This window comes from Condylura cristata, unplaced genomic scaffold, assembly GCF_000260355.1.
Source record: "Condylura cristata isolate star-nosed mole 26May11 unplaced genomic scaffold, ConCri1.0 scaffold00029, whole genome shotgun sequence".
NCBI lineage: Eukaryota > Metazoa > Chordata > Mammalia > Eulipotyphla > Talpidae > Condylura > Condylura cristata.
In genome coordinates, this window is record NW_004567130.1 from 12,856,044 (window position 1) to 12,871,115 (window position 15,072).

Consider the following 15,072-nt stretch of genomic DNA (forward strand, 5'->3'; position numbering starts at 1 on the left):
CACAGCCTGAGAGGCTGGACCGGGCTCTGCTCATGGCCTCTGCCATTTCTGCCCTAAGCCTCGGCAGACAAGGCGGGTGGGAAACAGACCCAGGGCCAGGTCTGGCCACGCTACGGGGCGCATCCAGCCCGCAGGCCCAGGACCATGGGCCCTGACTAGGTGGACGCTGCAGCAGTGGGCCCAGCGGTCGGCGCTCCAGGCCCCAGAAGCCCAGGGCTGCCCCCAGAGGCCGGCAGCCTCACGAGTGGACGTGGAGGGCATCAGCACCTGCTCCCTCTCCTGCTCCAGCTCCTCGGCCTCCATGCTCTGCTCTATCTCGGACAGGAGGGACGTGCTGGCGGCAGAGCTCTGCAGGCTCCTCTCCTCGGCGAGCTCCTCCACTTTCACCTGCAGCTGCCGGCAGGACAGCCGCACCTCCTGGAGCTCCAGCTGGCTCTGGTGCAGCTTTCAAGAGACACTGAATGTCAGTGAGCTTGCCCAAGAGGAGCACAGAAAGCCCCCCACACCTCACCATGCCACCAGATCCAACCACCAGTTTACAGAAAAATACAGAGAGGGGAACACGCTAGACCACATGACCATGGGGGCAGTCAGCCAAGACCCAGATTTGGGAAATCCTATGAGACAAGTGACTCGATTTCTTAAACAAGTAAATTTCAAGAAAAAAATAAAGGTGGATGAACCTACAGACCGAGAGTTAAGAAGCTTATCGACCAAGTGCAACATATAGGTTTATCTTGAGTCAAATGAAAAATGTGATAAGCGATTATGACATGTATAAGACAAAGGAAGATTTGAATACCAATTAGACATTTGATTATATTAAGGAGATGCTGCTAAGCATTTTTAGGTCTAGTAGTCCTGTGGTTGTATTTTCAAGTTCTTATTTACAGGTACTGTTTATTTACAGATGAAATTATAAAAATTCTGGGATTTAATTCAAAACAATAAAACAGTGGAACCAGTGCCTGCAATGATGCTGGGCCAGCTGCGGGTCGATGGCTGCAGAGCTGGGCAGTGGGAACACTGGATGCCCTTCATTGAGTCTATTTTTGCATTTCTGGAATTCTCCAAAATGAAAATATTAAACACACACACAGACACACAAAACAAGATCCCATTAGACACTTAATGAATAGCTAAATTTAAAAATAAAATGAGTGTTGATGAGGACGTGGAACAACCAGAGCCTCACTGCTGGGGAAAGCGGACACTGTCAGTTTCTAATAAAGAGATAAACCTATTCTGTGATTCAGCAATTCCACTCTTAGGTGTAGACAAAACAAAATGCATACATATCAAGTTGAGCAAAGCCAGAGTAAAAAAAAAAACAGAATGCCTTTCATCTCTAGATAGTTCTAAAACTTCACTGAGATAAAAGAGGTAAGTCAGAATGGCGGTTTGATTCAGAGGAAACAGCAGGGTATTGACAAGAAGATATAAAAGGGAGGCTGATCACAGTCTCTTGCTTGAGCTGGGTGGTTGTTACCCAGGTGTATATATTTGGCAAATTTCAGTGGGCTGTCTACTTTAGATCTGCTTTTCTGTGATTATTTTAATGAAAAAATTAAGGGGGAAAAAGTCACTTAGAAAGCATCTGGGAGTGGGATTTGGAATACCACCTGGGTGCTAACACCAGGAGTCCCCAGAACTCACTGGGAAGGCCATCTCTTCTCCAGTCTCTGTGCTAGCTCCTTGGTTTACAGATAAGGCCCAGTGCTTGGGGGAGGCCGCGCTGAGGTTCTGAGCAGATGCCAGTGGTGGAGAGGGGGATGATGCAAATTTCACGACTTACAAGCTGGAGCTGCCACAACTTCACCCTCTGCATTCTCCATGGCTAGTTCCCGGGGGAGTCCAACAGGGTAGTGCTACCTGGTGAAAGGTGCTGCTGCTGAACATGAGCTGTGGGGCTCCGGCACCTCACCACGCACCTCTCGTCCCAGCCCAGAATCTCGCTCAGTTTGCTGACCGCCAGGCACATGCCCACACCCTACAGTGGTTCCTGCTCTCCTATTAGACCTGTCCCCTTGTCCTCATGATTGTTCTGCAGAGTGAGAGACGAGTTCCCTGGGGTTGAAATTTATCTAGATCATCCTTCCATAAAATAGCATTCCCGGGTCTCCCCGTTTTTAAAAACAGAGCAGACATTGGCAAAGTCTTTTCCAGACTCTTGGCCAGTGAGGCTGTGGCTCCTGCAGAGAAGCAGGCTGTGGTCAGCAGGCAGCAACTCAGAGCACTGTAGTTCTCATGACGGGAGCCAGCTGCCTTGCGGCTGGGGAGGGGCCCTGGGAGCCTCACTCTGCTGGCTGGTGTCAGGGGGCGGCTGGCTAGAGGCAACTGTCTGCGTGCAGCCCAGGCGGGGAGAGTCTGGCGTCTTGCTGATCAGAGAAGGAAAAAGCAAAGGTGCCTGGCTCCCTTAGATGATCCTTGGAACAGCAATATCTGTCTCAGAGGTGTCGAGGAAACTCAGAAAGATGAAATTAAGGTTTTTTTTTTGGGGGGGGGAGGAAGACAAGATATTCCTAGCAAGCATTTGGCACAATTACAAGCAGCATATTAAATTAGTAAAATGCTTCCTAGACAATTCCACATGCACCTAGGCAGGAGAAGTTCAGCACAGATGAGAATGAGTTCTGATGCATTGGACAAAAGCAGCTCAATTACTCATTCACACTGGAAAGTGCTTACTTAATTCTAACAGCCATGGAACAGAAGTCCGGGACACACCGTCCTCTCCGCTCAATGCCTGGTCCACAGACCCAAAGAAAACCCAAACCAAACCGGAAGTCTCTGAAATGTAAAACCTTCGGAAATAGGGACTATGATCCTTTACACAACAGAGGTGACACCGGATGCGCTTGTATGTCTGAGCAAGGAAGACACGAACTGCCTTGCGTTTGTATACAAAGTTCGAGCAGCAGAAATCGAGGCCCTCTCCCCACCTGCTGTTTCTGGGCCCAGAGAGTGCAGGAGGGGATTTGCCTATGGCACATACTGGCCTTGGAGCATGCTGACAGCTCGCCCCCTTCCTGGGCAGGCCCACAGTGAGTGCACCTGCGCTCTGCTGATGCATTGCCCGCGCGGGTAAGGTGCCTGGCTGGGTGGGAAATAGGGCAGCTACGAGGCACTGGGAGGGGCAAGATCCTTTACTAGGTATCAAGAGTTTAGTAAAACATCTGATGTTTTAAAATTTAAGGGATACTCAACGATGAATAACTTTTTTTTTTTTTTTTAATCCAGAAGGGCAGGTTTATTATAAAAGGAAGGAAGGGATGCTTGGCCAGACAGAGCGGGTGGAAGAGCTGCCCCTGACAGGGACGGGTGTGCCGAGGAGCTGCACAGGTAGGGGCTGCCAGGGCGGGATGGGGCTCTGCAGGGGAGGAGGCTGCCGGTGAGGGACTCCGGCAAGTCTCAGGCGGGCAGGAGGCTGCTGCCAATAAAGAGTAACTTTTATCCCTAGTCCGCCTGGAAAGGAAATCAGAGCTGGACTTGGACAGTTGTGTGAACATCTGGGTGTGGCAGCAGAACCCCAAGGGCATAGTGAACCGGATCAAAGGGGGCTACTTGGATTGCTGCAGGCCTTTTCCTCTTATCGCGGGTCGAGGAAAAGGAATGAAATCGCAGAATATATACACCAAGGTTGCTATGCCCACGTGTTACGAGTCTGATTCGGACCATTCAGCGACTGCCCTGTCAGCTGGAATTTTCATTTCTGTATCAGTTCCAGAAAGGGCTTTCTGGAGTGTGCTGGCTATGAGCACCCGGAAGGGAAAGAATCCCGGAGCTGGAAGATGCACATTCTGCCTGTAAGTGCAGGTTTCCTGAGACCAGTGGGACTGGCTGGACTCGTAGGCCCCAGAGAAACTGACACTCGTTCTTGAAGAAAGTCCAAGTGGGGGCGGGGGTGGAGGTGCAGACAGAGAGGATGTGAATGGTGGGAGCTGGGGCTGCCGGAGAATATCAGCCCGGGGTACTCCTCCAGGTCCTGGGGCCCAACCCATCTGGCCTGGCTGTCCCCCACCCCAGGTTTCCAGACTTTACTTTGCAGTAAGGCCTTTTTACTTGTTTTCTTAGGCAAGGGGCATTTTTTCACATTTCTTTTCTTTCTCTTCACACTCTGCCCCGGCAGCCCTCAGGAGAGCGCTGGGAGGGTGATGCAGGCTGGTGAAACGCTGAGGGCAGAGCCAGGGGCCCAAACGCCATCTGAGCGCAGAGCAGGTGGGAGGCCCTGGTCTCAGCCCTTCCCAGCTACTCCTACTTTGGACAATGGTCCATTCTTTCTCTGCCTCAGCTGTAGAATGTGTGCAGAGGCACAGCTCCTTGTCGAGAAGCATGTCAAAGTTCACTGCAGTTGTCATCAACCTTCAAGTATGAGCAAACTCCTTTCTATCTTGAGAACCATGGGCAGCGCCATTTTCTAGGCAACTTTCGAGGTCCTCTCCTCCATGCAGACTTCCCAGTCAAAGGTGCAGAAGACACGGGGCGGGGTGCGAGGGGGTGGGGGAACAGCGAATTTGCTCTCACTCATGTGGCAGCTTAGCTGACCTTCGGGGTTTTGGCCTAAGAGGTTTCCTCATCCCACAGCCCAGGGTTTCCCCAAACAGTGGCCACTGAGCCCAGGGGTCCTCCATGTTCTGATTTTGGGCAGGGAGGGGCCCGCCCGGTGCTGAGTGCACTCAGCCGGCCGCCTCCAAATGGATGGCACTGCTGCCAACAGCCCACTCCCTGGCATGGCCCGAGGGCAGCACCGGGCTCCCGGCCACTGGCCCCAGGTCCTGCAGCACCCGGCAGTTTTCTTGGTAGCAGATGCTCTGTTATCCTCTGTTTGGGGGAGCTGGGAAAGACTGTCTTTTTGTTTAGGAGGTTATGGCTTGTCAAGTATGAGCTTGGGGATTCAGCTGAGGTCTGGTGACAGCTTCCAAATAAGGACAAATATAGCCACAAAGCAATTCCTTTCAGAAGAAAACAAGGCTAATTAGGGTCAGCTTGTGCCTCTTCCAGCAACTGGCAGAGCAGGATATAAGTCGTGCTGCGTCCAGAGGGCAGCGTCTTGGCTTCTTCTCAGTGCCAGCCAGCTCAATGTGCAGCCGGAAAGGCAGCAGCAGAGGGCATGGTGAGCCAAGCACAGAACATCACAGGCCTCCCCACCACCAAGCTCTCAAACCCCAGGGGATGGACCAACGCTCCCTGTGTTCCAACCATGCCAACGGTCCAGAAAGAACTCTGTGAAGCTGCTCCACAGGCCAGTGGCTCAGAACAAACAGCAAGTATACCCTGAGGGTAGTGGGCAGCCACACCAGGGGGAGCCAGTGCCTGAGGTGAAGCACAGCGGGGGCTCGCCCACTCCTCCCGCCCCCTCACGGCCTCGCTGCCTGTATCCAGCCCTGATCACATTCAGCTTCCCTGGTGCACCTGGAGGTCTTTGTCGTGGCCCTGCCGCTCCAGGATCAGCACCCGGTCCTGCAGCTCCTCCACGGTCCCCTGGAGCAGGTCATTTTCCTCCAAGGTGGCGCTGAGGCGATGCTCCAGCTCCCGTTTCTGATCCGACAGCATCTTGATCTGAAAGGTGGAGAGTGGGGGTGGTAAGCAGGGGAGCAGGGAACAGCCTCCAGACCCAAGGGTGCGGGTCTCCAAGTGCTCCGTCCTGGGGCCCTGGACGTCCATCTCTGAGACAACAGCTGTGAACTCCTGGGCTGAAGAGAAAACCCCTCCCCTCTAGAAACTGGCTGGGAAAGAGTGGGAGGTGAGCTTTAGAGAAGGTGGAAAGTGGGATGCCAGACAGAGGAAGGCGAGGTTAGTGTCAGGAAATGCCACAGATGAGAGAGAGAAGGACCCCACCTGGCCTGCCTATGGATTCTGCCTCAACCCCTAATTCTCCGGACACTATCAAACAGCCAACGTGCTGCTCAGCCTTCTGTAGTCACGAGCACGAGGCAACAATCGGCACAGCCCTGGGAGCTCACATGGGCGTGTCGGCGTGCGGGCTTTGAAGCCACAGTCAGGTGCAGTGCCCTGAGGAACGCAGAAAGCCCAGCAGCGCCTGCTCCAACTGGGTCCCAGGCAGGGCAGGGACACCAGTGACTAGCTGACCGTGCAGAGCTTCTTTTTGCCTGAGCAAGTAATTGGTGAATGGAAGCAATTTCTCTCCTCTTATTAAAAAGGCGGGCGTGTTTATACAGTGAGTATCAGAGGAGAGAGGCCTTTTAGGGAGGTCTGTCTCGTGTCTTCAGTAGCCATGAGAAAAAAAGGGAAGAGGAGAAACAACCGCTGGCCTCAAGGTATGCAGGGTGACAAGCCACGCCAGCACACCCCAGGACAGCGATGCTTTACCTCCAGAACACCACCCAGGGCTACAGGAAGCCTCACCCAACCTTCCCAGTGGCTTTGGGGGCCTCTGGAGCTTGGCAGGTCTCCCCGTTTCCTCCCATCTGTCAGATCCCTGCTGGGCCAATCTCTCAACCAGCTTCTTGCTTGTAAAATATTCACCTGATGTGACCAGGCTGTTCTCCAGATTCTCTAATCTGGCGTGGAAAACAATCCATTAAGAGAGAACCCAGGAACTTTTCCAGGGGAGACCTTGAAGTGGAAATCTAACGTGTCCCAAGTCCACTTAAATCTACCTTTCCCTCTGCTTTTTCAATATCTGCAGTAAAATTGTGTTCCCAGGGACAGCTCTTCCCTGGCCACCAGTCCATCAGATAGGATGCCGTCCCGGGGAAATGAAAGATTTGGTCTTTGTCCAGAGAGATCAGGTATCTGACCAAACAGAGAAACACTGTCTCTCAAGCGTGCCCTGCTAAGGGATCATAAGCAGCAGCCCCTGTGTGAATGGGCCTTCTATTCCTGCACTGAAGTGACTCTACCAGGGATAGGGATTCTCACTCTCTTTGATTTTAATTTAAATACCCACTGATGTTACATTTTCCTTCCCATGGATAATCTTTGTTTCCCAAGTTCCACTCACTCAGGGAAGAAAAAAGGGGATGGGTTTTGATATACAAGCCTGACCCTTAGAAAAGCTTAGAGATTCATAAAACAAATTACTGGAAGTAAATAACATCATAGCTTGGCTTTTAAATGCAACAATGTTATGGGGTGAAGCAAGGAACTGGCACCCCATCCCAAAACTCAGGACCAAATCTGGTAAACGCTCCTAGAAATGATCCTGCATCTGAGGGTCCAGGCACGGGGAGTCGGAGGAGAGGAAGGCAGGCACCTCTGGGAGCCAGTGTGGCACAGGAAACCGTCATGCACACGGGGTCACACACAGGCATGCCAACCCCACCAGAACAGACTACTTACTTCAAGAACCTGCTGCTCAGTGCCAGGAGGAATTCCAAGGAAGGGGAGGAGGAGGAAATGAGAGGCAGGAGAGAAGACAAGACAGGGACAGGTTTTAGGAAGAGAATCTTCAGGCCATCTCTGCAACCCAGAGCGGCCACCTGGACTTCTCAGACCAGACCCTCAGATTTCTTAACCACGGGTGGGCACATTCAGTGTGGCCGGGCTGTCCTCCGAGTGTGACTGAGGGGAAGGGCTGCGGTTCAGGCTCTTAACTAGGGGTCCTTGGGAGCAGTGCCCCTGTGAGATGACCTGGTGAGATGGCCTTCTCCTCCCTGCCAGGGAGGGACTCCCACAGCAATGTCCTCCAAGCGCTCTTTCCCTCTGGCCCCTCGGTGCCACTCAAATGCTTTCAGAACACGTCCACGTCCCCAGCTCCATGCCAAGCCCCTTTCTTGCGCCAACTCATGAAGTCCTCACATGGCCCTGTGAAGCAGACACTTCCTGCCTCCCTTTACAAATGAGCCTTGTAAGGTGGGCTGAACTGGACTTAAATGGGAAGGAGAGATTCCCTCCCCCATCTTCTGCCGAGGGCTGGGAAGGATGTTTTTGTTTTTGGAAGGATCACCATAGCAAAATTAGGTCATTCCTGGGTTCCACACACTCAGCAGGGACTCTGAGTAACCCCAGTTTTCCAGATAATCGCCTACCCTGTGTGCTCCACTTAGTTTCCCAGATAGGTGTCTTCAGAGATTTTAGATAAAGCAGATTTTTGTTTCCCAGCCAGAGGCTTCCTTATCAAAAAGACAAGCAGCTGTTGGCAGGCGGCTCACCTCAGCCTGAAGGCTTTCCAGTCTGATGATGTGCTGGTTGGTTGAGGAGTTTTTCTCCCGAAAGTCTTCTCTGAGGGCGTGGACTTGCATGGAGAGCTGTCTCTCCACTTCTGAGGCCTGCAGACAGGAGAGAGAGCTTCAGAGCTGTCAGACTGCACAACAGAAGTCTGTTCAAATTCTGCCTTTTATTCTCAAGCTCCTCTTGGCAACTTCCCACACGACCAATAGTGGATGAGACGATGGTTTCCTGCTGCTGCCGTGATCCCCTACTCCCCCCCGCCCCCTGCACAGACCCCCACCCATCTCCACCAGCAGGTCCTCCATGCTGGGTGTCACCAGGCTACGCAGCACTCGGCAGACGCACTAAAGTGGGGAAGTCTTACTTGGCATTCTACCTGAAAGATAGCTAAGCCTTCGACTACAGACATCCCTTTATTTCTCCCACCCGTGTCCTCAGTGGGGCAGCCCAGGTAGATCATCAGGCTCCCTCGCTCACTGCCATGCAATGTGGGCATTCTGAAATTCCCTGTTAAACTGTTTTGTCATTCATTCCTTAAGGAAATTTTTGAATTTTAATTCTTTTAATCTGGGGAGGGGGGTACCAAAGAGGTGATTATTTCCTACCTTGATCCATTTATTTCCTAATGCTGAAGTAGGGCAAAAGCTGGATTCCATTCCTGTGTCCTTGGCTTCTCTGTCTCCTTGGGAAAGGAATCTGGAAGACCCTCCCCAGGGGACAGGAAGCTCCAGCCCTGCCCCCAAAGCCCTGCCTAGCCCAGTGAGTAGAACCCTGAGGAACCCTGAAGGCACCTCCACCCCTCCAAGGCCAACTGGGGCAGTAAGTTTTGTGGGTTCTTGGAGGGATGGCCCTGTGCTGCCGAGGTTAGGAAGGCCTGGAGGAGCGGGGAGGGTCATGACGACGGAAAGGTAGGCTGGCTGTCCAAGGAGGCTCTCATGGTAATGGCTCCGTGTTCAACAGCTCTTCTATCTTCGTGCCATGTAATCAATTGCTCATCCTTTTTTTTTTTTTTTTGTCTCACAGATTCAGCAAATGTTCCTCTAGACTTAAAGAGCCACACAAGAATCTTAACCTAGAATTCTAAGTTAAAACAACAATTGCAAAACACACACCAGGAACCACTCTGGTTGCACAAGGAGTTAAGTCTCAGCACTATGAAAACTCCCCACAGCCACTACAGTATGAGTTTGATCTCTGGCCAGGGAGTGACCCACACGGTACAGCAGACCTCTCCTGTCTTGCCCACTGCTCCCCTCAGCAGTGGATTCCATCAGTCTGCCTGTTCTGCTCCCCACTCTGTCTCTGGTGAATCCTCTTGCCCTCCCACACCCCTGGCCCATACCCCAATTCTTGTATGCATAAATAAATAAATCTTAAAGAAAAAACAAATATAGACATGTACCAAAACCAAATGGAACCATTTCTTTTTCTTCTATTGATTAATTGCAGACACCACCAGGTTTAATCACTTAGAAACACGTTAGTCACTTCCACCTGAAGGCATCACATTTACTGAGTGCTCACCAAGTGTCAAGGATCCCAATGCCCTGAATGCATTATTCCAGTTGTCACCGGCAAAGCAGAGCCTCTGGGCCTCAACTTACCAATTGCTTGGGGTAGTGAGGGAAACTGCCCAACACCAAATAGGGGACAACAGCAGAATGGTAGATGTGGAGGTGTCTCACCCCCAAACAAGGACTGAAATGCTGCCTTTTCTTATGCTGCGAGAGTCATTTTTACTTCCAACACTCACCATTAAAACCAAGCTTTACACGGGTCTTCTTGAGGAAGACTTTTTCTTCTTTTGGAATACTAAGCAACTGAAATTTCTTCTAATAGAATTTAGGCTCCATAAGGAAACCTCCCTCTTATAAATGCTGTGGTGTTATGCCTGTACTGAACCAATTGCTTATACGGTTTCAGATATGCTTGAGTCTGAAGGAAAGCACTGGCCCCTGCGGGTGGCCGCCCTCACTTCCCACATCTGCACTTTGACAGGACTCACAAACCAGCCACGTCACAGAGAAGCAGTGAGGGCTGCCAGCACAGTCCAGCTGCTCCTGCAGACTGATCTCAGTGATCTTCCTTGAAATCAAACTGTCTCTCTCCACCAGGAAGCCTGATTCCAGCATCTGAGCTGCGAACCACTGACCTAAAATGTCTGTTTTTAAAACCCCGTCTCCCCAAGTGTGCCCAGGAGGGACTGTCTACAAAGCTGTTTAACCCACAGCTCCCATTTGACTCTCCTACGCCCCAAAGCTGCAGGAATCACTGCCCTCCTGGCAGCTGAGAGGGAGAGGCCCCGCCCGTCTTCTGCCTCCTGGCCTGTCTGCCTGCCCCATCGCAGCCACCCACGGGCGGTGGCCAAGCAGAGGTACAACCAATCTTTGTCAAGAAGCTAGCACACCTTTCTGAGTAAATTACTTTCTCCTTTTTCAGAAATGAAATCTAGCTTAGGTCTTTAGACTGATGACAGAATAAACTGGTTATTTCTGCACATAAACAATGACTTCTTTGTAAAATTCTGATGTTCTGCTTCCGACCCAAGTATCGGGATGTCCACAACACTAGTCTTAGCTCTACATTTCAGATTCGATGAAGCTCCTTGTGTAGGAGAGCTCGCCAGGGTGACATGGCCTCTCCGAAGGGAAACACACAGCTCCCGACAGGAGGGATAGTGAGATGGAAGGAAAAAGGTCAGTCACGATCGGGATGCAGTTCCTGTGCTCATGCGTTATGTAAGTCATGTAACCTCTCCGAGGGAGTTTCCCAACTGCGCTTTCACTTATTAACACAAAAAAGGGCGAGAATGCCCATTTCTCTCCGATTCTGGACTTCGTGGGATTGCAGTCAATCACTGCAGTTTAGGAAAATGAAGAGAGGAAGAAACCAGACACTGCCAAAAGCTCGACAAGTGTGGGAAATAAAAAAAGATTCAAGGGTCAGCTGTTTGTTTTAAACCAGATTCTGAGAACGTGGGTGCTGCCGAATGCCTGGCCCGCTTCTGGGGTCTGCTCTGAGAGTACCCTGTGAAGGCTGACATTACGGAGGCGGAGGATTGAGCTAAAAAAAAAAAAAAAATCCAGAGAAAGGCAGAAGTAGTCAGCACCCACACCTTCACGTTATTCCACAGGTGGCCTTTAATGCCATGTGGTCGCCAGCATTACGTGGTGTGGGTTTGGGGGTGACTTAGGGCAATTCACCCTGATAGTAGGAAATGACAGGCATGGGACTTACAGTTTATGGGACTTTGCAACCACGCCTGATTAAGCGCCAGTAACAGGTGTGGGGGAATTATGACACAAAACGGTATCTGAGCACACAGGGGATATTAAAAAAAAAAAAAAGGTCGTACGATTCAAGTTTGGGATTTACTCTGTTCTTTTAAAACTCTTAAAATTATTTTTCTATAAAATAGTAACATGCTCAGAGTGGGGAAAAAAAAATGAAAGAGATATGAAGGAGCAGAGCGAGAGCTGAAGATCTTCGCTGGGCCTTAGGCTGCTTTGCAGTCGCCGTCCGTATCAGAGAGGCCCTGGTAAGAGTCTCGAAAGTTTCTGCTCATGGCTACCTCAAAAGCAGCACCAGACATTTGCCTTTAAAAAGAATGCATTTTAAACATCTTTCCATGTCAACATTTAGAGATACCTTGTTCTTTGTGTATGCGACAATCTGGGGTACAGGCTAGAGGAGCAGGGGGCTAAGAGGATTTGACAGAGGGGAGCAGAACAGGCGGATGTACTGAAAACACACTGCTGAGGGGAAGACAGTGGGGAGACAGGAGAGGTCTGCTGCGCCATGTGTCAGCTCCCTGGCCGGGGATCAAACTCAGGCCAGTGTAGTGATAGCGCTGGGATTTAACCACTAGGCCACTAGGAGGTCCAAAATGAAGCTGGATAATCTGAGTATTTAGGTTCTTATTATTTAATTAGTCCCCAAGTTGCCAAAACAGCCTGTTAGTGTGTTTCTTCTCCCTGATATGCCTTGGTCAGAGCACCATCTAGGATGGGTTATTTTCTACCCACAAAGCAGAACCATTCTATGCTTGCTTTTCATAGTGACATGATTAATAACATCAGAACACCTCCCCCCAAACCAGAACTGATTGAAGCAGAACTACTAAATATATATTTTCTTGTTAAATGGAAAGGAAATTGCATTAGCTACACATGATCATCCATTTAAAGGGGAAAAAAATGGACCAATTTACTTAGAAATTACAGTAGGAAAGATCTATTTGCTTTGCTTGGTTTATTGAGTTTCACTTTAAGAAAGACAGTCTCCCGTTTTGCTGCCAGGGACATCTGCCTGCAACCCCTCATGGTGGCAGTGGCCGTGAGGCTGGTAACACCTACACCAGATCAAGCACCCAGTACATGCTGAATCCTGCTATAAGCATTTCACATTTGTTCTCATTTAACATCAGGACACCACAAAGCTATTACTTGACTTCCCATTTTCAGATGAGTATGTGGAGGATAAGCCATTTCCCTCAGGTCACACTGATGCTGATAAATGCTGGGGTTGGAATCCCCATTTGCAGCTTCCACACTCTTACTGTCTCAACAAAGTGTTGCCCTCTGCTCCCTCAAAAATACCTGTGAAAATGAAAGTGACATTAGAGCAATTATGCTCAATTTATTCTAATTTAGGATTAAAAATGACTTATGTACAACCACTTGTATTTTACTGTGGCGGGAAACCATAACAACCTCACTGCAGAATGTGGCTATACCTTTAAAATACTGTTAGTGGCCCTCCCTGGTGGCGCAGCGGGTTAAAGCACAGCACAAAGAAGCTTAAGCCACTTCTGTATGAGTTCGATCCCTGCGTGCCCCAGAGGAGATCCACATGGGGAGGAGATCCACATGGCGTGGCAGACCTCTCCTGACCCGCCCGCTGCTCCCCTCGGCAGTGTACTTCGTCGATCTGCCTGTTCTGTACCCCACTCTGTCTCTGGTGAATCTTCTCACCCTCCGCATCTCTGGCCTGTTCTGTATGAACAGTTCTGTATGAATAAATAAATAAATCTTTAAAAAAAAATACTGTTAGTATTTTGCTGTGCCCTCATCAAATCTTTCTCTGTGTATACACAAAGAATTATGACTGTACTGTTCATAGAGATTTTTCTTTTTCCACTTAGCATTGTATCAAAGAATTTTCATGATACCTATTATTACTCTTCTTAATCTTAACACTTTAAATGACTGCATAGTATTCTATCCAGTAGGTGTGTTGCTATATTCTTTACTTCCTTATTGTTAGGCACCTGGGATTTCCTGACTATTTTGCAATTATAATGAATACATGTCACGGGGGAGGCAGAAGTGAAATGAACAACCTTACTGTGTCAGAAAGGTACATGAACTTAATTTAGAAAAGAAAATCTATACCAGCTTGAACCAAAATGGGCTTACGATTAGTCTTTGCTTAAGTTTGGAAAATCTAATCAACACAAGTCTGTATTTTTTTACTTTCAAGGTTTTATTATTAGAAACTTTGAATCTGGTGCTGGGTGCCATGAGCACACTGGCAGAATGCCACGTAAGTCTCCCTTTCACAGTCATGATAATTTGTAGTAAGAAAGCTGATAGCTGTCTATTAGAAAATAAGCAATTAGAAAAAACATGAAATAGTCTTTCAATTCTCACTAGACCTGCTTCAGAATGCCAATTCCTCCCAAGGCCTTTCAAAAATAAAACACAGCAGTGAGGTTCTGTCCTGCATCTCTATTTTCCTTCACGTATAAAGCCAGTAAAATTTTCACCAAAGATTTCATTTTGTATTATGGTGGGCTGGGCTACTTGCAGTGACCTTACTACTAACTGTGGCTAGAAACAATCCAGAAAACAGATGGCTTCTCAAAAACATCAAAGAGGCTGACAAGACAGAGCACATTAATGTTTCACATATGCAAATTGTTATCACCCATCCATGGAACACAGACAATAACAAAGAAGCCTAACTACACCTTAAGTGATAACATAGCCCTACTGTGGGGGTGAGGAGGGAGAACAACAGAAAATAACTAACCCAAATAACTTTGGAAAACAGCCTTGGACAATATTCTGTAAGAGCTGAGGAGAACAACAACATGAAGTAGTCTGTGTCAAAATAAGGCACAGAATAAATACCTTTATTCTGGCAGGTGGTTTGAGAAGCATACAGATAAGCTTAAAACAAAATATGGTAAATTATCCAGAGATGGAGGAAAAGAGTTCACAAATATATGACCTTGAGGAAAGTCATAGTCATTACATTAATCACTACTATAACCACTACATTTTAGTTGCCTCACCTGAAAAATAAACAGAAGCTCTTTAAAGTTATGTCAGGATTCCCTGGTGGCTAGGGGTGAAGTCTCAGCACTACCACTGCTAAAGCCTGAGTTCGATCCCCAGCCAGAGAGCTGACCCACAGGGCACAGCAGACCTCTCCTATCTCTCCACTGCTCCCCTCAGCAGTGGATTTTAGTCCGTCTGCCTGTTCTGTTCCCCACAATGTCTCTGGTGAATCCTCTCACCCCCCCACCCCAAATCTCTGGCTTAGACCCCAGTTCTTAGATGCAAAAAAAACCCAAAAAACCCCAAAAACCTACATTTACAAAAAAATAAAGTTTGGTCAATATTAAAATAATGTACTATCTGGTTGAAACCCCTAATCTAGCAGGTGAGGAAACTGAGTCATGGGCTAGTAAGGTCTATCAAGACACAATCTCAGTGAGTGGAGGGTCCTACCCAGGACGACAGAGCCAGCTTCCATTGCCATTTCAGCTGCTTTCCATTTCATTATCATTTCTTTTTCTTTTTAAATTTTATTCTGGTATAGAACTGGGCATAGGCCAGAGGTATGCAGGGGGACGGGTAGAGAGTATTTACCAGACACAGAGTGGGGAGCAGAACAGGCAGAATGACTGAAATATACTGCTGAGGGGAACAG

General features: G+C 49.0%; 1 protein-coding gene across 1 annotated transcript in view; it reads right to left on the reverse strand.

The window, feature by feature from the left end:
• Positions 1 to 15,072, reverse strand: part of CCDC64 (coiled-coil domain containing 64) — a 64,398-nt gene that overhangs the window by 9,296 nt on the left and 40,030 nt on the right. The window contains exons 3-6 of the mRNA XM_012730985.1: positions 8,115 to 8,231; positions 7,303 to 7,314; positions 5,413 to 5,559; positions 268 to 444 (exon numbers count right to left, since the gene is read on the reverse strand). Of these exons, the coding sequence (XP_012586439.1) occupies positions 268 to 444; positions 5,413 to 5,559; positions 7,303 to 7,314; positions 8,115 to 8,231 (453 nt within the window). The remainder of the gene's footprint in view (positions 1 to 267; positions 445 to 5,412; positions 5,560 to 7,302; positions 7,315 to 8,114; positions 8,232 to 15,072) is intronic.